The sequence below is a fragment of the Narcine bancroftii genome, chromosome 10, assembly GCF_036971445.1.
Source record: "Narcine bancroftii isolate sNarBan1 chromosome 10, sNarBan1.hap1, whole genome shotgun sequence".
Lineage (NCBI taxonomy): Eukaryota > Metazoa > Chordata > Chondrichthyes > Torpediniformes > Narcinidae > Narcine > Narcine bancroftii.
Genome location: NC_091478.1, coordinates 20702799 through 20730712, shown reverse-complemented (window position 1 = coordinate 20730712; position 27914 = coordinate 20702799). Strand labels below are relative to the sequence as shown.

Sequence of the window (27914 nt, the reverse complement as noted above, 5' to 3'; positions counted from 1 at the left end):
TCAAGCTCATCCCTACTTATCTTGAATTGAAGGTACCACATTTTTACCCTTCCAACTCTCCCCCTCCCACCCCAATATTTAAAAGAGGATGTAGAAATGACAAAATACAAAAAAAGATAGGAACTGAGCTTGCAAAATTGCAGCTGTGCTTACCTTTTGATAACAGAGTATCTTGTCGAGAACATCTCAGTGCAAGAAGTCATGGCGTGGTAGCTAAAGTAGAATGTAAGCACCTCAGGACCTCTGAATGGTTGAGAGTTCCTTGTACCAATATCAGCCCAGATTATCTGTCTGTGATATCATGAATGAAACCTCTTTACCTCCACTTCTGTTTAGTGCAACTACATTTGTGATAATCTCTCAAACAAAAATCTCGTCAGCTACTTATTGACCTATTGAGCAATCACGTCCTGAGTTATTAGAGTTTTACTGTTCATTGTAGGCTCTTCTTTGAGCTCGTGTGAAGGATCAAAGATCTCTCACTAGCTGTCACAGTCAACAGAACGTTCACCTGATTTACCTTGTTCCTGGGATATGAAACATATTTCCTGTTTACTGAGATCAGCCAACAAACAAGATAGAAAGATAGGGTGACAGAGTTAGCCTAGTGGTTAGTGCAACGCAGTAACGATGCCAGCAATTGGGACTGGGGTTTGCCCCATGTATGCAAGGGTTTCCTCTGGGTGCTCTGGTTTCCTTCTACCCTTCAAAATGTATGGGGAATTGTAGGTTAATTGGATGGCACGGGCTCATGGGTTGAAAGGGCCTGTTACTGCGCTGTATGTCTAATATTAAATTTAAATAAATTCGGCTCTGTGATAATGTAATATAGTGATTCATGGCTCAGTTTTTAGCTGATCCCATCACATGTCCATCCTCAAACTCCTCTCCCCCTGCCCTCTATAGTGGGCTGGTTAAAGATGTGAAGGTGTGTGGGTAATCTGATGTTTAAGAGAGTCTCACCAGTGTATGTAATTTAATAAATCATGAATGAAAAAAGGAATTAACAAATATAAGTGTATTTAATAGATTTCTCTTGGCCAAGGTGGAGGGAGTTTCATTTGTAAAATGGGCTCCTATAGGCTAGTAATCTGGCTGTTCCTTCATCAGCGATTCCAAGCATTATTTTCTGTGTTTCTCTTGAAGTCACTTACCCTGAAGGCTCCACCATGAATATTAAATAAAAGGCCAAAAAGAACTGATTCAATCTGCCTTGATGTCAGAGCATGAAGTGAATATACCAACAGGCTTGTAGGTTCAGTGCATAAATGGTAACCTGAAGGACACACACCAATGAAAAGAAGATAACTGTGAAAGTAATGCAGTGTTGGCCAGTAGAAGAGGAAGACCCAGTGCCCATCATTTGATGGCGATTTGGGGCTCCCTGGGTTGGGTGCTTCTGCAAGTACATTATTCCACTCCAGTCACATAAAACATTACAGCATGGCCCTTCTGCCCATGGTTGTATTGATCTATTTATACCTACGAAACCCTCCCTACCTCAAAACCCTCTAATTTTCTTTCATTCGTGTGCCTGTCTAAGAGTCTCATAAATATTTCTATTGTTCCACCCTCCACCACCTCTCCTGGAAGTGCAATCCAGGCACCGACAACTCTTGTGTTTAAAAAAAACCTTACCCCTGATGTCTTCCCTAAACTTTCCTCCCTTCACTTCATAAAAATGTCCTCTGGTGTTTGCTATTCTCACCCTGGGAAAAAAATGCTAGATGTCTACCTTATCTATGCCTCTCATAATTTTGTAGACCTCTATTAAGTCACCTCTCATCCTTCTTTGCTCCAAAGAAAAAAAACTAGCTCTGCTAACATTGCTAAGATATATATTCCAATCCACTCAACATCCTGCTAAATCTCCTCTGCACCTTGTCCATAGCTTCCACATCTTTTCTGTAATGAAACGAAGACAATATTCTAAGTGAGGTCTCACCAGAGACTTATAGAGCTGCAGCATTATCTCACGACTTCTGAACTCGATCCAGCAAACCATAGACCTTCTTAATTGCCCTATCAACCTGTGTGACAATCTTGAGAGATCTATGGACTTAGATGCCAAGATCCCTCTGTTCTTCCACACTATTAAGTTTCCAACCATTAACAATATACTCTGTCTTGAAGTTTGACCTACTAAAATGCACCACCTCACACTTACCTGGATTGAGCTCCATCTGCCATCTTTCCTACTAACTCTGCATCCTAGCTATATCTTGTTGAAACCTACAACAGCCTTCAACACTATCCTCAACACTTCCTACCTTCATATCAAACTTACTGACCCATCCCTCTATTTCTTCATCCAGGTCATTTATAAAAATCACACAGTGCAGGGGTCCCAGAACAGATCCCTGCAGAACTCTACTAATTGTACTGTCCAAGAAACAGCCTCAGGATTTAGCAGGTAGTCTTGACCGTTGTCAATGGTGTAAAACAGGATGAAAGGTCTTCACTACCGTTATACACCTCTCATGATATTCTTCTCCTTTCACTTTGATCCATGCCCCAGGAATAATGAAATACTCTGACAACATATATTGCCATATCCATCCTCTGCCTGCCCAAGTTCCCAATGTATGAGCCATATGTTGTAAACTGGTACTCTTCAGGTACATGGCTACAGCCAACCATGCAGCAGATTTATCTATAAGATTTCTATAAGATTTGTGCCACAGGTAAGTCCTATTCATTGCTGTGGTGATACAACCACTGGGACTGTCTGTGACTGCCTGCGCCTGTCTGCATTCCTGCACTGCCTACTGCAGGGGGCGACCCACGGTCCCTGCAGGGAGGTAACCTGGGAGGCTGGCTCCACCTTCTCCCTGCCAATCACCGGCCCCATTTAAAGGCTCACGCTGGCCCTTGGGTAGGAGTAGAGCACACGGAGCCAGAAGCGATACTGAGCCTTGTGTACAAGTTTTAAGCTCATTCAAGACTGTAGTACAGCCTGCGTGGTTTGAGCTTGTTTGTTTGCACTGCAGCGCATCACAATGGCAAGCTATATTTTTTCCTGTGCATCCTGAATGGATGCTTGAACTTATAGTTGGGTTGTAAAGTGCCAGAGAACCTCGGCAGGCCACGCAGCAGCCAGAGGATCCGGAAAATGTTCCATCAGGAGTGTCCAAAAACAGCCTGAATAAAAAGGTGGGGGTGGGAGAGGAGCACAGGCTGACGGATAAGAGGCATTGGGTGGTTGCAGGTGGGAGGGTAGAAGAGGAAGAAGTGAAGAGGGACTAAGAAGGATAGCTCTCTTTCATAACCCAGCAGTGCATTTAACTGCAGCCTCAGGGTATTGCTGTTCTGTCTCAGCAGGATATGCACATTATCAGCACGGATGAAAACCAAGTGTTCACTGCCGTGCAGGAATGGAACCAGAATGAGACGTATAATCTGTATGTGTCTGACGCAAGGGGAACGCACTTCACCATTGCTCTGGAGAATGTGAAAAGCAGCCGCGGCCCAGAGGGGAATGTTATGATTGACCTTTATGAGGTAACGTCATGTCTGTACTCAGCACGCACTCAAGCTAAACAGGAAGCATAACGCGAGTGGAAGCAGTCCACTCATATCACAAGTGACCAGCTGGTTATGCTGCGGCAGTGATTCAGCTGAAGAAACAGATTTGATTACTCAAGACAGGATCAAATTGGAAGACAGTTAATAGGTTTGTTGCTTAACCCCCATAATGGATTTGGTGAACACTGTTGTTTGACTAGTATTAAATTCCAGGCTAAAATTTGCTGGATAAAAGAAAAAATATGTCTTGTGGACCCTCAAAACACTTTTTATTGGAGATTTAAAAACAGTTGCTTTTTTAGGTTAAGCACACAGAAAGCAATTTCAAAATTCTCAGTGGTAAATTAAACTATGTCCAATGTATGACTATCTCTCCAGACCCTTTATTGTCATGAGTCAACCATGATGAAATATATTTCAGGGCTTGGTGGACTTGGCCAATTTTCATTCATTATGCGGATCCTTTCTTGCGCTTCTCCTCCCCTTGGGGGTTGGTTTGGTAGTGTTCGAGTTCAAATTTATTATCATCCCATTGTACAAGTCTAACCCTATGAATCAGCATTCTCTGGTCCTTGGTGCAAAAACATTCAAACATACCAGCAGACTTAATGGACCTACAAACAAAAGAGACATATGCTGTATGTGTATACATATGTAAAATAAATAAATATTCTTAAATAGGTATTAGGGCTTTGGAGGGTTTGTATGAGCTTCTCATCAGTCGTTTGGCAGTCTCACTGCCTGTGAGAAGTTGTTTCTCAGCCTGACGGTTCTGGCTCTGATACTCATGTACCTCTTTCCTGACGGGAGTAACTGGAAGATGCTGCATTTGGGGTGATTGGGGTCCTAAATGATTACGCGAGCCCTCTTCAAACAACAATCCCAGTAGATCACGTCGTTGGGGACTCCAATGAACCTCATTGCCACTCTTCATCTCCGAACAAATGCTCTACAGCGACCGTACACACTGTGATGTGCTATGATGTTACAAGCAAGGTTGTCATTCAATGCCTTGCTGTTCAGCATGGGTGATCGTGTATCTCCATCCATTACGGTCTCTGACCCTCCGACTTGTAGTTGTGGCCTCTCCTATTTCTAACCGTGATGTTAATCCATCTATCATTTTCATTCTCTGTCTGCTTCTTTTCCCTTCCAGCTTTCCAGGTGTAACTAAATGTTCTAATGTATCCCTTCGCATGATGTGTCCAAAGAATTTTGATGGCTGTTTTCTGATTCTTTTAAATAATGTATGTTTTGCTTTTGTTCTTTGCAGAACTTCTTCGCTTGTTTTCTTGTCCGTATATGATATGCAGGTTTCTTCTGAGAAACCACATCTCTGTTGGATTGATTCTTTTTTCCATTGAATTTGTGATGGTCGATGGTTCACAGCCAGACATCAGTATAGGAAGAATGTCGCCGCTGAGAGTTTGAGTCGATTGCTATTTTCTTGTTCGTTAGATTGTTTCCCATTTCTGTAAATGCTGTTCTTGCCATTGCTATTCTTGCTTTTATGTTTTATGTTTATTTCGCATTTGCCATCAGATGTTGCCCATAATCCAAGGTAGTTGAAGTTGTGAACTTGCTTCAGGATTTCATTTCACAATATGATCCTAAAATTTGAAATTTCAGTTCTTTTTCTTTAAAGTTTGGCCAAATTTTTCACTCTCTGTGTTGATGTACTAATTTCTGTAAACTTACTTCATTGTATAGGGAGAACAGGTCTGGTGATAGGACACAACCCACTTTATTTGCTGATATTCACCAATCTCATTGTCCATCCGTATGGCTGCACTTTGATGCCAGTAGAGATTCCTGATTATTCTGAGATCTTTTTTGTCGATGACATCGCATTTTCACGATGTCTTGGTGTTTCACTGTGTCAAAGGCTTTTATGCAGTCAATGAAACAGAAGTTTAGGCCCTGTTGTACTTATATTGACCTTTCGATATTATTCCTGAGAATATAAATGGCGTTTGATGTTCCCTTGCCTCCGACAAAGCTGCACTTTTCTTCACGGTCTCTGGTTTAATTTTGTTTCTTATTCCGACCATGATGATTCCTGGTCAAGTTTTTATGAAGTGGCTCATTATACTAATTGTTCTGTGTTGTCCACACTCTGTTGCACCTGGTTTCTTTGGCAGTGCAATGAATGCTGTCTTTAAAAGATCTTCTGGTACTTTGCCACTGTTATATATACCATTCAATATGATTGCTAATTTCTCTACACCAAAATCTTCTCGCGCTTCATTCTGTTCAACTAGAATGTTGTCTGGTCCCGATGATTTCCCCTTTCACATTTTCTTTGTAGCATCTTCCACTTCTTTCATTATTGCTGGGCCCTCATTGTTGTTGCCAATATCAAAGTTGTCCTCTTGGTCAATGTCGTCATATAGATCTTTGATCTATTCTGACCATCTTTGAATTATTTTCCATTTTTCCATAATTATAGAGCCTTCTTTACATCCTGTAGTTACCCCTCTTTTCTTCCATTTTGTGACCTCTTTAATCGTTTACTGTTGTTGTCTTCTACAATTGCTCTATTAACTCACGCTTCTTTTGCTTCCTTGCACTTGGTTGTTATCGGTCCATGCAAGGAGACGCAGGCTTCTTCACTTTCTTGACATTTTCTTCTTTTGTTCCATAAGGTTCAGAATTTCCTCTGTCATCCATTTCTTTTTTCTAGTGTTTGGGAATCACCTCTTCTGCTGCTTGTGTTATGCTGCTTCTGAGGCTTTCCATTTGCTGTTCTGTAATAGTGATGTTTTATATAACCTGGAATTTGTTCTTCACTCTTCTTTGGAATTCTCTTTTGGTTTTTTTTTTCTCAGAAGTCCCAAATTCAGCTTTGGCTCTACTCTTGGTCTTTTAAGCTTTCTGAGTCTTGGGTACCTCATGCAGATTATTGTCACGTGATCACTGTATTAGTCTGTCCCCCAGATAATGTTTTCAGATCATTTCTATACCTTCTCCTTATAAGCACATGTTCAATCTGGTCTCTGGTGTTATCCCGGTGGGCTCTTCCATGTCCATAGTTTCCTTGGGTGTTGCTTGAAGACAGTATTAGCAATTATAAAATATTTTTCTGTGACCCCATATAGCTAGTCGTTCAACTCTCTCATTTCTCTCACCTATGCCGTAATGCTCAACATTGTCCTTGTCCCTGGTCTTGCCTACTTTTGCGTTAAAGTCACCTTGAATAATGGTATTTTCTTGAGGTTTTACATTGTCTTAATGCTGTTTCTATTCCTTCATAAACTTACTTGATGTTTTATTCACTGCTGTCTGCTATTGGGGCATAAACTTGAATGATATTAATGTCAAAAGGTTTTGCATGTGGTTTCACAAGTAACATTCGATCTGATATCGTCCAATAGCCTTTTATTGATTTTACATGTTATTCCTCTAACATAATTCCAACACCTTTTTCATATATTTCTCCTCTTGAATAAACAGGAGCTCATGTCCTTCTGAGCTTAGTTTACCAGCTCCTTTCCATCTCAACTTCCACATTCCCAAGATGTTGATTTTTAATCTTTCCATTTCCTGTTTGATGTTGTCTAGTTTAACAGGTTGCTAGTCTGATCTTTTTTCGCTTTTAAGCTGCCAACAGTTGCTGGATAATGGTCGAGGTTTACCTGTGGCTCATGAGACCCTCTACCAGATGAGGCTCCTTCGGGGAACGCTCCATTCACATCTTTGAGCTGAGACCGTAGTTGATGTTGAGTTCATGATTATACAAAAGAAAAATACTGAAGTGGTTTCCCGTTGCCTTTGTCAGTTGCAATGTCCATACTGGATGGGTAACCCTGGCCATTGATCAGCAGATTCATCTGCCCAGCATTTTTAGTTTTACAACCATAAATTCCAATTTGTAGGATCTGCTTGTAAAAACCATCCACCATTTGCAATCCATGGCTTCACATGACCCTGATTGGGAGGCTAAACAGGTCCTACACCTTGCCCAAGGGTGACCTGTAGGCTATCGGTCGGAAGGAGCACCTTACGCTGAGCAGTTGAGCAGCACGGACACCGATACAATCAAAGTAGAATAATTATTTTGCACTTCAAATTCACCTGAGCCCAGGTCTGGATCTGGCAGGGATGTCATTCTATCCATAAATTGCACAATTAACTTGATCCTGATTTGCAATCAATAGGGACTCATTGCTGCAATGCAGATGAAGATTGGAGAAATGGATCAGGAAGAGGTTTATGAAGAGTATTGACTTGGGCCAAATGGCCTATTACCATGCAGTGTGCGTGCTTCTAGCCACATGCCTGTTATGTCTTAATGAGGGATAATGCTCATTGAAAGGTCTTTTTCCCCTACCCTGAAAGATGGCCAGAATGTTCTGGAGACTCCATCCCTGCACTGCAGAGCAGGACTGAACCTGACTTGTATGACGCAGAAGATGAGAATCCTATTTTTAAAAAGTTAACCCAGTCCCATTCATTCCCCATCACTTTTAGAAGCGTCCAGCCAGTTGTTCAATGGAGAAGCAAGAATTCACATAAAGCAATTACAAACCTCTCAAAAAAACTAAGTAGTCACAAGTAAATATCATCATATTCCTGGGTACTTGATCATCAATTCTCGGGCTGCATATGTGCAGGTTAACACAGATATTTGTGTGCACACAGCCCTGCATGTGAATGCATGAGCTTAGAGCTGAGCTTGTGTCTAAATGCGGGTACCCACAAATCCTGTTGAACATATGCAGCCAATGGTAGAGATGGGGCTTAAATAAACTGCTGCTGTTAGGCTTGAGCAAATCACTGACCAGCTGGTCCACTTCAGTGCAATAATGCCCTCTCTCATGTTTCCCTGCTCCTTGTACTGATATGTGTATCCTCTGAACTGAACATGACATGAATCAATTCAACCTATCCGTGAGAAGTGCACACATCGGAATTTGTCTTTTCAAATTGAGCAACATCTTACTTGTGGATGGGCAGGGGTCATCTGCTGCATCCGCTGCTCCCGTCGTAGTGTCTACATCGAAGAGCGGACACAGAGAGGAAGATCACCTTGTTGAGCACCTCAGCTCTGTCCGTCGCAATAACATGGATCTCCCAGTGTTCACCCATTTCATTTCCCCGTCCCATACCCTTGCTGACATGTCTGTCCATTGTCTCATGTACTGGTAGACTGAGACCATCTGCAAATTAGAGGTACAACACCTCATCTTCCATATAGGCACCTTCCAAACTGGATGGCATTGACGTCTGTTAAAACCCCACACCCCATCTTCAACCCCAATCACCTTTCTCCCAGCTCTCTCTCTTACCTTTTTCCTCTGTCTCCTTTCACAGAGCCAAAATCAATTCTCCCCTTTCCTCTTATCATTTCCAATTGACACCTTTTGGCTGTTGGTCTGAACCCTTCCCCCTTTCTCTCACCTGCCTTTTTTCAGACACCTTCCTGTTTTTTGCTTATAACTTGATGAAAGGGCTCAGCCCCGAAGCTTCAATAAATATATCGTTACCTCCTATGGATGCTGTGAGACTGGCCAACTTCCTCCAGATTTCTGTGCACTTTTACTACACTATCTGCAGACTTTCGTGTTTCAACCCTTTAAGTTTGACCATGTTCGGAGGGAGTGTCCTTGGAGAGAATGTCTGCACAGACGTTCAAACCTTAAATTGCGTTCTTTATTGCTGGTATTTCCTAACCTTTCTTGTTCTCACTCTTGAACCTTGTTGCTCAATTTAGTTACTGTTATGTATTGAGATATCAGCTGTGCATGGTCCCCAGCCATCACAAAAATAGTTGGACCATTTTGGATTTAAAAGTGCACAGAAAATGTGGTAAAAGCAAATTGATGAAATTAATTAGGGCAATAATCAAACTGGGTTTTGAGCATATTAACGTAACTGTCAAATCAGATGCATTCGCAGTGACATTTACCATTCCAGCACCAGTTAAAGTGCAGATAGAATAAAACGTATTAATACACATAGAATAACAGACAACAGGCTGCCCCGTAATGTTCTGAAGACAACTGATTGTGAGACAAACACTCTCAGCTCACTCTCAACCAGACCCATGGAGAAAGTAAGCAGAAACAACCAGGGGAACAAATCTGCAAAATTCTTTATTACCAATTAAAACTGTGTTGTCCCGGACAGGGTACCCATCTCTCATAATGAAGGTCTTGACGAGACCCATTTCTCAGTCAGAATCAGGTTCAGTTCTCCTCTGTGGCAGAGTGAATCAGAGACAGAGTTGCTCTGAGAACACCCTACTGGCTGGCAAACTTGCACACGCCCTCTGCTTTTGGAGAAAGGGTGAAGCTAAAGAAAAATAAAATGAGACATGTATTGAAGGAACATGATGCAGCCCGATTGTGAGCGTTAGTGCAAATTATTAAAATCGTTACTTCACACCGTTGGAACAAAAGTTAAATGATGTAAAAGAGGTGTTTAGGACTCATTCCAGGGACCTCGCCATGTCAAAAGTGAAAACAATGATGAACAGTAAAACAATCAAGTCAAAAACCCAGAAGTTGGTGCAGAAACTGTTGGAGAGTGAAGGAGGACATTTATCTTGGGTCACCAAGCCAGAATGCCCTTCACCATCTGCAGGCTCCTCGATTCACACAACAGTGCTAACTGAGTCTTTAATAACAGATTGGCTTGAATGTGATTGAAAAACTAGCCCTCATTTCATTTGATGGTATTTCAATTGTAACCATTTTTCCTAGGTAGCAGGGATAAAGGGTATGTTCTTGGCTAACAAGAAGGTACAAAAGCAGGTCAAGACCTTCATCACATACAATAAAGGACGAGATTGGCAACTGTTGGAGGCGCCCGCCACTGACCTGAGAGGCAAGGACCTTCACTGTTTTCTGGTAAGCCAACACATCAGGTGCCCCACATATGATTTCACCCAGCTTTCCTCCCATTGTTATACCGAGTGCTTCTGAGGCAAGAAATTCATCCTTGCAGCCCTCGCCAAAGTCACAAGTATCAGCTGCTGGTCAAACTTCCCTTGACATGTTAAGTACCCTGGTCATGCGCCTTGGCAAACAAAGGTTCATTGATTCACACAGCATGAGGACAGGCCCTATGACCCATCGAGTCTGCCTTGACCAAATGGCAACAGGCTCTTTAGCTAACTGAGCCTGCATGAACCATATGGGAACAGGACCTTCAACTTATTGAGGCCACATGGGCACAGACCTTTCAGCCCATTGAAACTACATAGACAACATGGGCATAGGCCCATCGAGCCCACATTGACCACGTGGGAACAGGCCCTTCAGCCCATTGAACCTATGAAGACCACATGAGCACAGGCCCATCCAGCCAATATTGACCACATGGTAACAGGCCCTTCAGCCCATCAAACCTATGTTAATCACATGGGCACAGTCCTATCAAGCCCTCAATGACCATTCGGGAACAGACCCTTCTGTCTATCGAGCCTACACTGATCACATGGCTACAGGCCCTTCCATCTCACAAGCCCATGCCACCCAAGTACACCCATGTGACCAATTAACCAACTAATCCTGTAATTTTTGGAAGGTGGGAAGGTACTGGAGCACAAGGAAGAAACACACACTAACATGGGGAGAATGTGCAAACTCCTTACAGACAGTGGTGGATTTGTACCCGGGTCACTTGTGTTACAATGGCGATATGCTAACTATTGCCACCCATCCCTACAATCCCTTCAAATCCCCCTCCCTAACTCCTCCAACCACTCACACTGTGGGCGGTATCCAGTGGCGAACTCCCCTACTAACTAGCCTGTCACTTGGATGTGGGAGGAATCCAGATCTCCCGTCAGGATTGAACCTGTCTCACTGGAGGTGTGAAATGGCACCTCTACGAGCTGAGCCACCGCACCCCACAGACTTTCTCTAACCCTCGCCAAGATGGAATCAGGCTAGTTTGCCCTACACATCTTAACCCCCTTTTAGAACCTTCATGACACTTTAATAAGGGGAAGATCTTTTACAATGGGGTCAAATTATATTTTTTCATACATGGGACAAAGAATGCTTGAGGTATGAATTCAATGTCAAATTTGAAATGAGAAAGATAAAGGCTTGAAATATTTCCATAGGCTGCGCAGCATCGATGGAGAGACCACCAGGATTAGGGTTCTTTCTTCCCCCCCGATCCGCTTTGGTTGGCAGTTCCAACGTTGACTGCTTTGATTCAAGGGTTCCGGCATTTCGTTTTTGCAAAAATTCTCTACCTGTTCCTATTAATTAGGATGGGTTCCTTTTTCCTTCATGGATAATAGACTGTGAAATCTGACATCTTAAAATATCAGGTTTCCTTCATATCTGAGATGATAATGATCTGGTTTGAGTCGTATTTTGTTTTGCAGCCATACTGTTCCTTGAATCTGCACGTGAATGTAGCACAGAATCCCTACACGTCGGGAAACATAGGCAGCAAAGACTCAGCACCAGGCATCATTGTGGCTTCAGGTACCGAACCTCTCAGGACATGGCTCTCTTTTATTTTTCTTCGGTCGTCATGCTTTTCGGGTTACATTTATGTTGCTCCCCTACTGTTGCTAGAGTACACACCCACATCCTGGCAACTGTGCATCAGTGCAGGAAACTTTTGGACCTCCTCTCAGTGTTGTCATTCCCATCTGCAGTCCGGTATTGCAACACCAAACCTATGTGGTTTGGAGGCAGAACTTTGAAGGTCTTTAAAGCCCATTACCTCACAAGGGAGTGCTAACAAGGTAGAATTTATCTTTGGATCATTTTCTACCTGGTCCCCACTCATTAGACGCAGAACCAAAGATGCAAACTCTCTTCCGCTCTCCACTTGTCAATTCTTTTGTTGCAAATTCCAGAGGACACCTGCTTAAGGTGAGTGGAGGAAAGTTTAGGGGAAATGTGTTTTTTTCCAGAGAGTGATGGATCTCTGGAATGCATTGCCAGTGGTGGTGGGAGAGGCTGGAATAATAGGGTCATGTGAAAGATAGGCATGTGGATATAAGAAAAATAGAAGGTTATGGGTGTGATGTAGGAAAGTATTAGAATCTAGTGGAGTTGGTTTACAAATGTCGGCATGACATCATGGTGTGAAGGGCCTGTACTATGCTGTAATGTTCCAGTTCTATGCTTGTTCCCTCTGTTTGCTGCAGTCCAAGCTTGTATCAAGTAGAAATGATGTCCATGAGACATAGGAGCATAAATAGGCTATTCGGCCCATCAAGTCTGCTCTGCCATTCAATGAGTGTTGATCCACTGATCCAATGTCCCACTCGGCCCCACTCCCCAGCCTTCTCTCCATAACCTTTGGTCGCCAGGTAATCAAGAACCTATCAATCTTTGCCTTAAATACAGCAAATTACTTGGCCTCCAAAACCACCTGTGGTAACAAATTCCACAGATTCCCCACCCTCTGGCCAAAGAAATTTCTTTGCATCTTCTTTTCTAAGCTGATGCTCTTCAATCCTGAAGTTGTGCCCTCATACAATTGCACATAAATTCTTCCTTACTGCAGTCAAAGGTACTTCTTAAATAAGTTCAGTAGTATTCTTTAAGTTTAAAAAAAATAAGTGCATCAGATACATAATAAATATTCACAGTTTCTATAGTGCAAGAAAAAAAGTAGTGTTTCCATAGTGCAGATGGTCTTCTTGGAGCAGTCCATGATTAGGGGGAGTTTGAAGAGCTGAATTATGCCTCCTTTCCCTTGTACCTTAGAGTTTCAATGAAAAATTCACCCATCCCTCCTGTTGACCAGTTCCTTCATTCCTGAGATGTTACTTGCTTTTGCTTTCAGCTATTTCTTTCCATACCATTTTCCAATTACGATATGAACCAGGGAAGGCTTATTGAAAGGTAGAAATTCCATTCTGTAAAGTATATTTGATTTCCTTCTTTCCACTATGGGTGGGGTCTTTCACCTGTAACAGACATCATTATCCATGGGTCCAGGTGCCAGACTGGAGGGCGCCTTTGCTGAAGAAGGGCTGCAAGGGCAAGTGAGAGAACTTTAAGCTGGAGAGCCTAATGTCAGTCATGGTATAGTTACTGGAGGGGCAGGATCTACCTGCATTTGGAAAGACAAATAATAATTAGGGATGGTCTGCATGGCTTTGCACATGGGAAATTTTGTCCTATAAATTGAATGGAGTTTATTGAAGAGGCAGTTTAGAATATTAAGGAAGATAGGATGGTAGACACCTGCTACATGGACTTCAGCGGGACCTTTAACAAGGTTCTGCATTGCGGGCTAGTTCGCATGGACCAGGGTGAGCTCACCAATGGTAGTGGGAATCAGTGGGTGGAAGTGCAGGGTAAATTGAAGGCTATAACCAGCAGTGTGCTGTGGGGATTGGTGTTGGTTCCACTGCTGTTCATCGTTTATAACAATTTGGATGAGAATATAGTTGACCTTGTAGGTTTCCTCCATGTGCTCCTCTCCTCCCATGGTTCAAAAGATCTATGTGTTTGCAGGTTAATTGGTCAAAAAAAATTGGTGTGATTGGGATTACAGTCTCATGGGTCTGAAGGGCCTGTTACCCTGCCGTTTGTCTAAATTCAATTCAATTGCACATCTAAATCAACTGGGAAAGTGGACCAAGATGGAATTCAACTTGGACAAGTGTGAGGCATTGCATTTTGAGAAGGTAAATCAAGACAGCATTTCCATGGTAAAGAGCAGGGCCCTTGAGAGTGTTAAAGAACAAAGAGACCTAGAATACAAGTAGACAGAATAATGGTCACAAAGGTAGAAAGAGTAGTGGAGAAAATGTATGAAGCACTTGCTTTCATTGGTCAGGGTGCTGACAACTAAAGCAGGAATGTTATGGTCATGTTATACCAGTGGGATCAGAATTGATGAATTATATGGAGCTCTGGTCATCTACATGGAGGAAAGATGTCATTAAAGTGGAAATTCTGCAGAAAGGACTTACAAGATGTAACCTGGACTGGAGAGCTTATATTCTTCGAGAGACTGAATAGGCTGGGACCTTTCTCCCTGGAGAGGGGGAGGCTGAGAAATGACCTTATAGAGCAGGGGTGGGCAACCGTGCCACGTATTCTGTGATTGGTAAGGGATTACTTAAAGTGGTATGTGAGTGGGAAGGGAAGGTTGAGAATCACTGCTCTAGACCCAAATGTTACTTAAATATTTTGCTTGAGAAAAATTGTCATTGGCCCATTTCCTTTGGAGTTATGAAACCATGCACATAGCAAGTCAATTAAGTACAATTAAAAGCGTGGTTTTCAAACCATTTTCTTCCCACTCATATACCACCTTAAGCAATCCTTTACTAATCACAGAGCACTTATATCATAGGGAATATTTAAGATGGAATGTGAGTTTTGAAAAAGTTTGCCCACCCCTGTTATGGAGGATCATAGTTAAGGTTAAATAACCCAAATATGAATGAGATTGTCTGATCTCAGGCCAGGTCAGTACTTGGAGGTGAGACTGCCGAGGAATATCAGTTGCTGTAGGTTTCTGTGAGGACAAAATGCCTTACAGTAGACAAGAGTCAAAGAATTCATGCATGTTGCATTCCATATGTAGTATGGAATCTTTACCTTTAAAGAAACCTTAATGCAGAGAACATAGATTTAAGGTGAGAGGGAGAAGATTTAAAGGGATTCTGAGAGGCACCTTTTCACACGGAGGATGGAAATGTAGTTCTAACTGGTACAAGATCAAGTAGAAGGCTTGGTTTGCATGAATGTGTGGGGCTGAAGGGCGTGTCTGTGCTGTAAAATTCTATAATGCTAACTTTATGGTATTCCCTCTCTAACTTACTGTGCCTCTCTGCCCCACTCCTCCATTCTGTGGCCCCACTTTGACTAAGTCCTTCGAAATGCTTGCAGAGCTAATGTTTATCTCATGATATATTTACTGTATGGAAGATGTTATATAAGTTCAAACTACTGTGGTGGCTGTCACAGGACGATCAATAAGTGTGACACTAAAACTGCCCGAGGCAACTCACCCATCAGAATAACTCTTCCATTTTGACCTGTCATAAGATGTCTAGTTCCTCTTCCTAACTGGCCTGGAACTTAAGTCGGTGGGACACACTGACAATGAACTAGTTTTCCATTCATAAGCAATAGTCGACATCTGGTCCATTAAGTCTGCTCCACGATTCAACAAGATCATTATCTGGCTGTGGATTCCACTCCACCTACCCACCCGTCCCCATTACTCTAAATCCCCCTATTATTCCATTTGTGCGTTAAATGCATTCAATGAGGCAGCATCTATTGCTTCAGAGAATTCCACAGATTCACCACTCTCTGGAAGTAGCAGTTCATCTGTCTTAAATCTACTCCACTGACTCTTAAGTTTATATTCCCTCATTCTGGTCCCACCTACCAGTCCCTGCTTTTATCTCATCTATTCCTTTCATAATTTTATGTCTCTTATTCCCCTTCATCTTTCTAAACCCCAATGGGTATAATCCCAGGCTACTCAATCTCTCTTCAGAAGTGAGCTCTTTCATTTCATTCAGACATTCACTCTGAATTTGTCCATACTTATTCAACAAGAAGAAAGTTCAAAGACCCTCTCCAGTATGAACATTATGAGGCCTGTAAAGGAATGTGAAATGGGAGTTGCTGGCACAGGTTTTTTCACTGGAATCTGTAGTTTTCAGTCACGTGTCAGTGACAGGGTGAAGTTAAACCATCAGACGTTTCCTCAGATTGGGTGGGGAAGCAGGAGAGAAGTCACAGTCATCCTTTGCAAAGTTGTCTGTGCTCAGAACTCCATTTTAATATGCTCTCCTGCCTCATATCACACGTCAAGTGAAAGGCTGCAGAGGACATCAACATTACAGCACAGAAACAGGCCCTTTGCCCACATATCTGTTCCAATGTGGTGATTAAGTCATCCCAAAACTCTGCTCTTCATCCCGTTCAAACTTAAGGTGTCTATCTAGATGCCTTTTAAATGCCACAATACATTTATTGTGTAATGAAGGCTACCTTATCTCCCATTGCCTACCCTTGAGTTTGCAAATGATCCTTCTGATAAGCTGATGAACAAAACTATCGAAGGTTCTGTTTTGTTTAAATCTTCACAATGTAGAAGCCTTCTCACAGTGCAAGACCCAATGTGCTGACAGATGCTTCTGATGAGCCGTTGTGCAGTTGGTAACTTATTGAGTATCGATTCTCTTACACATCTCTCAAGGTGTGACGCAGGTTGACAGCATAGTTAAGAAGGTTTATGGCTTGCTGTCTTTCTTTAGTCGGGGCACTGAGTTCAAGAGTCAAGAGGTAATGTTGCCGCTTTATAGAACTCCGGTTAGACCGCACTTAAAATATTGTGTTCAGTTCTGGTCACCTCATTACAGGCAGCATGCAGAAGCTATAAAGAGGGTGCAGTGGAGATTTACGTGGAAGTTGCCTGGATTGGAGAACATGTCTGGTGAAGCAAAGTTAACAGAGCTAGGCCTTTTCCCTTTGGAGCAATGAAGGATGAGGAGGTCTACAAGATAATGAGAGGCATCGATAGGGTGGACAGGCCTTTTCCCTGGGGCGAGAGTAGCAAATACCAGAGGTCCTCTGTACAAAATGAAGGGAGGAAAGTTTAGGGGAGATATCAGGGGTAAGTATTTTCACACATAGTGAGTGCCTGGAAAGCATTACCAGGGATGATGGTGGAGGCTGGTACAATAGGGACTCTTAGACAGGCACATGGATGAAAGAAAATTGAGGATTATGAAGTAGGGAAGGAATAGAGTATTGAGTAGTTTTATATAAGTTGGGACAGCATCACGAGCTGAAGGATTTGTCCTGTGCTGTAATGTTCTATGTTCTAAATTTCTCTCTGTGCGCTGCCCTCTAGATATATGGATTTTGTACCTGCTAAACATGAGACACAAGAAGGGCACTGCCTTGGCCATTATTCTTAAAATGGCCTAGTTAAAACATTTGGAAGAACAGCATTGCCTGCTGTGTGTCCGGGAGGTCCTGGGAGATGGGAGGAGCTTTACAAATCTTATTGCATTTTCAGGTCTTTAGCAGCGGTTTGGTTGTAGCCTTGAGTTGGCACTGTTCTCCTGCAGTCCATACTGATATCTACTGGCTTTACTTGAATTTCAGGCAACGTCGGTCCTGAGCTAATAATGGGGAAGGACAAGCCTGCGGGCAGCATGTTCATCTCGTCAGATGGAGGGAACTCCTGGCGACAGGTAATGGTGATGAGAAGAAGTTTTCTGTTCATAAACTAGGGTTTGTTCTTCCATAGCCAAATTAACAGGGGCAAGGACAATGGAGACCTATTATCTCGACCCAAAAGACTGACCATCGTTTTGCCTCCACAGATGCTATCCTGCCCTTTGCTTTTTGAAATGTGGCAGTAATTTTACCCTGCTGATGTTGCAAAAGTAATCCTTCTCAGTATTAGCGTACAATTACACTTGGTTAGTATAGTGGTCAGCACCACGCTATTACAGCTGCAGGGCCTGGGTTCAAATCCGCACACTGCTTGTAAAAAGTTTGTGTGTTCTTCCCGTGACCTATGTGGTTTTTGTCGGGTGCTCTGGTTTCCTCCCCCCTCCCCCCTCCCCCCACAAAGCATGTAGGGTAGTTAGGTTAATTGTGTGTAATTGTGCAGTTTGGTTTTCATGTGCTGGGAGGGCCTTCAACTGTGCTGTAGCATTAAAATTGAATTCTCAGCCCAAGGAAGCAGTTGAAGCTGCCTCATAGCACTTAAGGCATGGATAGATAGATTTTTGAAGAATAGGAGAATAAGGATAATCTGGAACAGGAGGTAGATGGGGCTGAGTGCACAGCCAGATAAGCCATGATCTTATTGAATGACCAAGAAGGCATGATGACCTCCTACTCCTCATGTTCTCATGTAACCATAAATTTGGTCATTAGGCAGAAGGTGCTTGACTTAGGAGCCACTGGTGCAAAGACACAATCCTTGGGACATTGATTAAATACCTCTAAGCCAGGGTCCTGTCCATCCATAGATTGATTCCCGTCCAAACATTGATTGATTCCCATGCTATCCGACAGTCTCTATACCAGCAGCCACACACTCGGTCCCTGAAATGAAAGCATTGAGATCACTGATCAGTTAAACTGGGGGAGCAGTGTTTCCCTAGATGTTGGAGGAACATGCTGTCAAGGTTAATAGGCAGCATTGGTAAATCCTTTGATCCAGAAGACAGCACCTTTGACAAGGTGTCAGCACTATTGATGTTTTCTACTCAAGGTGCAGAGTTTGAGACCATAACTTGCTGGTTCAGAAATATGAGCACGTTCACTGAGCCAATTTACAGCTGACATTTATATCAATAGGCTTTTAAAAAAAAAGATGTATCTGACATCTTCTCAAGAGAGTGCTGTTTAGTATTACATTCTCAGTCAGAAGCATGAGGCAAGCTGAATTTCTAGGCATGTAAGCTTAAGTAAAATGAACCTGGGATGTTCCCATGAAACACAAGCCCACACCATGATAGGTCCAGTCAAAATTGGCCCTGACACCTTTTCAGGATTTCCCAAACTTTTTCTTTCCACTCACATTCCACTTTAAGTAATCCCTATGCAATAGGTGCTCTGTGATTAGTAAAGGTGGTATGTGAGTGGAAAGAAAAAGTTTGAAAACCACTGTTTTAATCGTACTTAATTGATTTGTTATGTGCACAGTTTCATAACTCCAAAGGAAATGGGCCAATGACAATTTTACTCAAAGAAAAAATCCAAGTTTGCAGATGATACAAAGATTGGTGATGTTGTGGACAGTGAGGAAGATTACCGTAGATTAAAAGGTGATTTAGGAAGGCTGGAGGTGTGGACTGAGAAATGGCTGATGGAATTTAATAAAGATAAATGTGAGGTGTTACATTTTGGAAAAGCAAATCTAAATAGGTCATATGCATTAAATGGTAGATGTGCAGAGCAACAAAGGGATTTAGGAGTGATGGTAAATAGTACCCTCAAGGCTGATACTCAGGTAGATGGTGTTGTGAAGAAGGCATTTGGAATGTTGGCCTTCATAAATCAGAGTATTGAATTCAAGAGTAGGGAGGATATGATGAAATTGCACAAGGCATTGGTGAGGCCAAATTTGGAGTATTATGTACAGTTTTGGTCACCAAATTATAGGAAAGATATAAACAAAATAGAGAGAGTGCAGAGAAGATTCACGAGAATGTTGACAGGATTTCAAGGTTTGAGTTACAGGGAAAGGTTGTGCAGACTAGGGCTTTTTCTCTGGAGCATAGAAGATTGAGAGGGGGACTTGATAGAGGTGTTTAAGATTTTAAAAAGGACAGACAGAGTAAATGTGGATAGACTTTTTCAATTAAGAGTAGGGGAGATTCAAACTAGAGGGCATGGTTTAAGATTAAAGGGGAAAAATTATAAAGGGGACATGAGGGGAAATTTCTTTACGCAAAGGGTGGTAGGGATGTGGAATGAGCTTCCGGCAGACGTGGTTGAGGCGGGATCATTGGTTACATTTAAGGAAAGACTGGATCATTACATGGAGAGGAGAGGACTGGAGGGGTATGGACCGGGTGCTGGTCAGTGGGACTAGGAGGGTGGGGATTTGTTACGGCATGGACTAGTAGGGCCGAACTGGCCTGTTCTGTGCTGTAAGTGGTTATATGGTTATATGGAAAATATTTCAGTAGCAATTGGGTCTAGAGCAGTGATTCTCAACCTTCCCTTCCCATTCACATACCACCTTAAGCAATCCCTTACTAATCACAAAGCACCTATGGCATAGGGATTACTTAAGGTGGTATGTGAATGGAAAGAAAAAGGATGGAAAACCTTGCCAATTCACATAGTTTGGGTACATGGAGTGCTGCCTTAATGCTGCAGTTTCGAGTCTTTGGTGAAACACAGTGAGAGTGGGATTGGATATCATCCCTCAGAGTATTCCCTACTTCATCTGGGGGGCACACTTGTGCAGATGGGGGATGTGATGGCTCACAGCTCCAGAGGCTTGGGCTCAATGCTGACCTCCAGGGTTGTCCGTGTGCAGTTTACAACAAGTCAAGTCATCTTTATTTATCATTCATAGCATGCTTGCACGGTAAAGATGAGATAGCGTTTCTCCAGGACCTTCTCTCTTTCCTGGTGCTTTGCCACCTTCTAAAGAAGCAGTTTGGTTGGGAACTGGTAACTGTAAAGCCCCTTTCACACTTGCAAGTGATCCCAGGAGTCAAATGCCAATCAGCCTTTAAAGTGACAAGTGTGAGTGCAAAATCAGCTCAACGCCGGCGCCAGATGACATCATCTCACGCCGGGGATTGACGGCCTCGATCCCTAGTGCAATTCGTGGCGTCTGCAGATGCTGGCGTTGCAATCAGGCAAGTGTGAAACAGGTAATTGTATTGTGGGATTGAAATATCCCAAGTTTTTGTGTGAGTGCAGGATGAAAAGATTAAAATTAAGGTATAAACTTTGCCATGGGAAAGTCGCAGTTGGCAGGGGTGGGGGGGAGAGAGGAAATAAATAGCCATAGTGGACAATTTTTAAACAGTGTAGGAAATTGGTAGCGCTATAGCGCACAATTTATAAAGACCGTGGGGAAAAAGCAATGGTGGACCTCACTTCCCAGAAGGCCGTGCGGCAGAGAAACCCCTCCGTGTATGCAGTCGGGCATACAGCCCTTTCTCTGCTGCTTGGAATTCTGGAAGGGCAGGGTCGCCAGTATTTATAAATTGTATGTAATAGTGCTACCAACTTTCCCACGCTGTTTAAAATGTACACAATAGCACTACAAACATTCCCACAGTTTAAAAATTCTCCGCTATTGCTAATTATTGCTTGCACTTTTCCACAGTCCCTTATAAATGTTTATATAGGTCGACACAAAACAGCAAGGGATGAAGGGCTCATACTGTGCTGTACATAAAGCTTAATTGTGTTATAATTAGGCATGATTAATTTTGTTCAAATATAAGATCATTATACATTGATCAGGATTTAGGGCAGGTCCACCATCGCTCGAAGCATCATGACATCACCAGTAGAAGGTAGAACTGTCCTAATCCCAGGGGTGGATCCTTGCAAGTGCGAAAGAGTTCACTGTCCCAGTTAGGAGTGGTCAAGTGTGAAAAGCCAAGCTCCCCTTCCTATCCCAGGACACTGAACAGCCAATTTAGTGGGATGCAAGTGTGAAAGGGGCTTAAGTTGCTTCCAGAGTGCAGGTGAATGGTAGAATCAGGGAGTTGATGGGAATGTGAGAAGAACAAAATGGGATTAGTAAAGGATTCACGTTAGTAAGTGCTTGATGACTAAGAAATATCAGTGAAAGTATTTTGACGAGAAATAACTGAAATTTATCACTAATTTCATCCCCTCGAATGAGGAACAAGGATTCAAAGTTGTTGTATCTGAGGGAGCCCATGAGGTTCGGTGTGGAGAAGTGCAAGGACAAATGAAAGGGGAAAGCTTGAAATGTTTGTTGATGAGCCAGGAGATACATATTGGATATTCAATCGGTTTCAAATGTGTAAAACAATATTTAAATTCAAAGTCTCTTTGGTGATCTCGGTTTGTTTCTCCATTAATGAGCTGGAGTGGGTAAGAAGGAGTCCTAGAAAAAAGCCCTGATTAAAATACTTCAAATTCCAATCTAAAATTAAAATCTGAAATGCCAAAAGTAATCAGAAGATTATGAAGCAACCCTGCAAAGAAGGTTCTTGTTTCAGGTCCAAGACCTTTCATCAGAACTTAGAGAGTCATCAGTGAAGTGCCAAAATCAGACAGTGATGCATTTCCAACAAAGGTTAAGAATGGTTAGCCTTCTCGTCTGTTCTACTCATTATATGCCCACAACTGTGTGTCCAGGCACAATCCCATTGCTGTCTAAAAGTTTGCCCACAACATCACAGTTGTCGGCAGAATCACAAACGGCAATGAGGACGCGTACAAGAGGGAGATAGATCAGCTCGTTGACTGATGTAATGAAAACAACTTTGCTCTCAACATTAGCAAAACCAAGGAGATGATTGTGGACTTCAGGAGGAAGTCAGGGGAACATGACCCAGTCCTCATCAAAGGCTTAGTAGTGCAAAGGGTCAAGAACTTCAAATTCCTGGGTGTCAATATCTCCGAGGATCTGTCCTCGCGCCTCCATGTTGATGCAATCACAAAGAGGGCTTGTCAACCGCTGTACTTTGTGAGGTGTCTGAGGAGATTCGATATGCCACCGAAAACTCTCAAAAACCTCTTCATGGAGAGCATTCCGACTGGTGGCATCACTGCCTGGTATGGAGGTGCCAACTCTCAGGACAAGAATAAACTCCAGCCTGTGACATCGCAGGCACCAGACCTCATTCCATCGAGGACATCTACATAAAGCAGCCTCTATCCTCAAAGACCCCTCACCACCCAGGCCATGCGCTCTTCACCCTGCTATCATCAGGAAAAAAGTACAGGAACCTAAAGGCGAGCACTCAGCGGCACAAGGACAGCTTCTTCCCTGCTGCCATCAGATTCCTGAATAATCAATAAACCAAAGACACTGCCTTACTTTTCATACACAATATTTAATCGTAATGTTGTAAGATGGTTATAATATGAATGTTTGCGCTGTGACGCTGCCACAAAACACCAAATTTTATGACTTGTTTAAGACAATAAATTCTGATTCTGAACTGAGGTGCCACCATTGTTAACATGAACCGTACATCACAACCAGGCTTGTTTGCCAACTCGTCAATCTACTTTGTCAACTTATCTGCTGAGATTGGTTGAAATTCACACGCAAAATATCCAAGGATATAAAGAGTTGTTCCATCTCTCCCTTACACCTGACAGCAAACACCAATATCTCCTCAATATTAATCTTCAATTTTATTTAGCCAAACAAGTTTAATTTTGTCACTAAACTTCATCTGTGTGTGAAGAAAAGGTGAGTTTTATATGAGTGAGAATTTTTGTCCCTCCTTTATCATGTGTCTCATGAGCACCCGTTATTCTCTGAAGATTGGTTTATCTGTGTCGACATTTGTGCCCATGTTCTTGTCTGTGTAACAGCAGTTAGCACACTCCAGGGCAATTCATTGTGTGAAACACTGAGTCTATCAATTGTTGCCTCAGTGGAAGTAATTCCATATCCATCAATCCCACTGAAGCATTCTTGATATATTACCTTCAACATACAGTCATTTTTATTGTTTATTGTGATGAAGAGTTCTCAGGAAATGAATGATTGTTCAGAATATATATATAAAATTGGGCCTTTTCAGAAAAAGAGGAAATGATCATTAAAACAATCAATCAATCAAGAACCAAAATTTGGCATAAATATTGGCATAAATATAGTACTCGTTCGATCTTGGTCTTCAGAATTGAAGCAGGGCACACTGGTGTCCTTTGAGTCTCTAGAGCCCCTTTCACACTTGCATCCCAGTAAATCAGCCTTCAGTGTCCTGGGTTAGGAGTGGGGGTTTGGCCTTTCACATGAGACCACTCCTAACCGGGACACTGAACGCTTTCACACTTGCAAGGGTCTATCCCCAGCGTTTGGTCTGTTCTACCTTTAATCAGAAGCGCCTGCAATGTTGCTGCCTGTTTCGCAGTTGCCTGATCCGCACTTGCCTGATCTCAATGCCAGCATCTGCAGCTGCCGAAGATTGTACCAGACGTCGAGGCCGGCAATCCCTGGCGTGAGATTATGACATCTGACGCCGGCGTTGAGCAGATTTTGCTTTCACACTTGCCACTTTAAAGGCAGATTGGCATTCGATTCCTGGGATCACTGGCAAGTGTGAAAGGGGCTTTGGACTCTGTACAAGCAGATGGGCAGAGAGGTTTGCACATTTGAGCTGACGAAATGAGGACAGTGCTTGTTTATGAACTATATTTGCCAAGTAGTCTATCAATATTCACAAAGCTACAAATCCTGTGAAATATATTGGTGTTTAACAGTCACTGATTGATGAATTTCATGATTGACTCAGCACTTTGAATATTTTGCATAATAAATACGGCCCATGGAAGAGGTACAACTCAGACACTTCAACAGAACTAATGACAACAAACACAATAAAAACACAAACTGCTGGGGAAACTCAGCAGGTCAAACAGGGTCCTTTATGTAGCAAAGGTAAAGATACAGAACCGACACTTCAGGCTTGAGCCCTTCCTTAAAGGGCCTACTTCCATATCCGTGACTCTCCACACCCCCTCACCCAAGACCCACTTCAAACCTTCTTCCTCTTCCTAGACACCTCGTCCAGGCCAGCTGCCCGCTCTGGACCTTTCCAACTGCCGCCGGGACATCAACTATCTCAACTTTACCACCCCCCTATCATATTCCAACCTCACCTCCTCAGAATACTCTGGCCCCCCCTCCCCCACTCTCTGTAACAATCCAACCTCACCACCAAACCCGCAGATAAGGGTGGTCTGGCTCACTGACCACTACCTTGCTGAAGCCAGTCGACAGCTCTTAGTCACCTCCTCATATCGACTCCTCCCACAGGACCCCACCACTACACATCAAGCCATTGTCTCCAACACCATTTCCAACCTCATCACCTTCCCTCCACGGCTACCAACCTCATTATCTCATACCCCCGCACTCCCCGTTTCTACCTTCTACTCAAGATATACAAACCCAACCAGCCGGGCAGACCTATATTTTCCGCCTGCTCCTGCCCCATCAAACTAGCTTTATCCTAACTTGACTCTTTTTTCTCCCTTGGTCCAGTCTCTCCCCACCTACATCTGCGACCCCTCACATGCTCTCCATCTCCTTAATGACTTCAGATTCCCTGAACCAGACCGTCTTATCTTCACAATGGATGTCCAATCCTATACTTCTGTCCCCCACACAGAAGGTCTGAAAGCACTTCTCATCTTCCTGGACCAAAGCCCAACCAGTCACCCTCTTCCACCCCCCTCCTCCACTTGGCAGAACTTGTCCTCACTCTAAATAACTTCTCCTTCAACTCACCCACTTCCTCCAAATTAAAGGAGAAGCCATGGGTACCCACATGGGTCCCAGCTACACCTGCTTGTTTGTGGGCTTTGTGGAGCAATGCATGCTGCAAACCTACACAGGCAAGACCCATCAACTCTTCCTCCAATATATCGACGACTACATTGGGGCTGCCTCATGCACCCATTTCACGGTCAACTTCCACCATGATCTCAAACTCACCTGGTCCATTTCTAATAACACTCTGCCCTTCCTGGATCTCTCTGTCTTTCATCTTGGGAGACCAGATTTCCATAGACAAATACTGAAAACCCTTCAACTCCCACAATTACCTCACACTTAGTCCCCTGAAAGGATTCCATCCCCTTCTCTCAATTTCTTCATCCCTGCTGCATCTGTTCTCAAGATAAGGTCTTTCAATCCAGATCTTCCAAAATATCTGCCGCCTTCCACAAGCGTGGCCAACTCACTCTTTACCCGCATCTCCTCCATTTCCCATCTCCTCCATCTGCCCTGGCGCTCTCTGCCCCAAGTGCAACAAACAGAATCCCCTTCATCCTCACCTACCACCATCCCACCAGCCTCCGCATTGAACACATCATCTGCCGGAATTTCCGACACTTACTACAGACACATTTTTCCTTTTCCTCACCTCCTGGCCTTCAGCAAGGATCATTCCCTCCACGATTCTCTCAAGCACGCATTCCACCCCGACCCCAGCTATCGCATCCCCGGCACCTTCCCTGTGCCAAAGGAGGTGCAACACTTGCACCAACACCTCCTCCCTCACCATGGTCCATGGCCCCAAAGTGGCCTTTCAGGTGAAGCAACACTTCACTTGTACATCCAGAGGACTTATTTACTGCATCCGGTGTGCCCTTTGTAGCCTTCTTAACATTGGAGAGACTGGTCACAGATTGGGAGATCACTTTGCTCAGCACTTCTACTCCGTTCGTAAGAACAATGACCTCCCATTTCAATTCCAGGTTACACTCCCACATTCGCACGTCTGTCCATGGCCTTATGTATTATCCCACCCAGACCACCTGCAAATCGGAGGAACAGCACCTTATTTTCCATCTGGCCACCCTCCAGCCAAATGGCATTTACACTGACTTTACTGCTTTCTACTAAACCTGCTTGCCCTTTCTTCCCTCTCTCCCCTTCCTGCTTTCCCAGATCTTCCAGCCATCCTGCTTCCCCCTCTATTATTGCTGTCCCCTCCCTCCTTTCTCCACCTATTATCTCCTGCCTTTGCTACTCCCTTCCCCCCCACCCCCTCCCCGCAGTGAACTAGAATTCACTGTCTATGTATTGTTCTGATGGCTGGCTCCTCCCTTGGCTCCACCCTCACCTACTCCAATATCTTCTTTGGCTTGGCTTCGCGGACGAAGATTTATGGAGGGGGTAAAAAGTCCACGTCAGCTGCAGGCTCGTTTGTGGCTGACCAGTCCGATGCGGGACAGGCAGACACGATTGCAGCGGTTGCAAGGGAAAATTGGTTGGTTGGGGTTGGGTGTTGGGTTTTTCCTCCTTTGCCTTTTGTCAGTGAGGTGGGCTCTGCGGTCTTCTTCAAAGGAGGCTGCTGCCCGCCAAACTGTGAGGCGCCAAGATGCACGGTTTGAGGCGTTATCAGCCCACTGGCGGTGGTCAATGTGGCAGGCACCAAGAGATTTCTTTAGGCAGTCCTTGTACCTTTTCTTTGGTGCACCTCTGTCACGGTGGCCAGTGGAGAGCTCGCCATATAATACGATCTTGGGAAGGCGATGGTCCTCCATTCTGGAGACGTGACCCATCCAGCGCAGCTGGATCTTCAGCAGCGTGGACTCGATGCTGTCGACCTCTGCCATCTCGAGTACCTCAACGTTAGGGGTGTGAGCGCTCCAATGGATGTTGAGGATGGAGCGGAGACAACGCTGGTGGAAGCGTTCTAGGAGCCGTAGGTGGTGCCGGTAGAGGACCCATGATTCGGAGCCGAACAGGAGTGTGGGTATGACAACGGCTCTGTATACGCTTATCTTTGTGAGGTTTTTCAGTTGGTTGTTTTTCCAGACTCTTTTGTGTAGTCTTCCAAAGGCGCTATTTGCCTTGGCGAGTCTGTTGTCTATCTCATTGTCGATCCTTGCATCTGATGAAATGGTGCAGCCGAGATAGGTAAACTGGTTGACCGTTTTGAGTTTTGTGTGCCCGATGGAGATGTGGGGGGGCTGGTAGTCATGGTGGGGAGCTGGCTGATGGAGGAACTCTGCATGCCAAACTGCATGAGTTTTTCAAGCTTTGTTGGGACCAAGGTAAACTGCCTCAGGATCTTCGTGATGCCACCATCATCACCCTGTACAAAAACAAAGGCGAGAAATCAGACTGCTCAAACTACAGGGGAATCACGTTGCTCTCCATTGCAGGCAAAATCTTCGCTAGGATTCTACTAAATAGAATAATACCTAGTGTCGCTGAGAATATTCTCCCAGAATCACAGTGCGGCTTTCGCGCAAACAGAGGAACCA

The 27914-nt window shown here is 43.6% G+C and overlaps 1 protein-coding gene across 1 annotated transcript in view; it reads left to right on the top strand.

Annotated features, from left to right (window-relative positions):
• The window catches only part of LOC138743782 (VPS10 domain-containing receptor SorCS1-like), an 800159-nt gene that overhangs the window by 630699 nt on the left and 141546 nt on the right, over positions 1-27914 (top strand). The window contains exons 10-13 of the mRNA XM_069899386.1: positions 3322-3501; positions 10230-10376; positions 11870-11972; positions 17595-17683. Coding sequence (XP_069755487.1) covers positions 3322-3501; positions 10230-10376; positions 11870-11972; positions 17595-17683 — 519 coding nt within the window. The remainder of the gene's footprint in view (positions 1-3321; positions 3502-10229; positions 10377-11869; positions 11973-17594; positions 17684-27914) is intronic.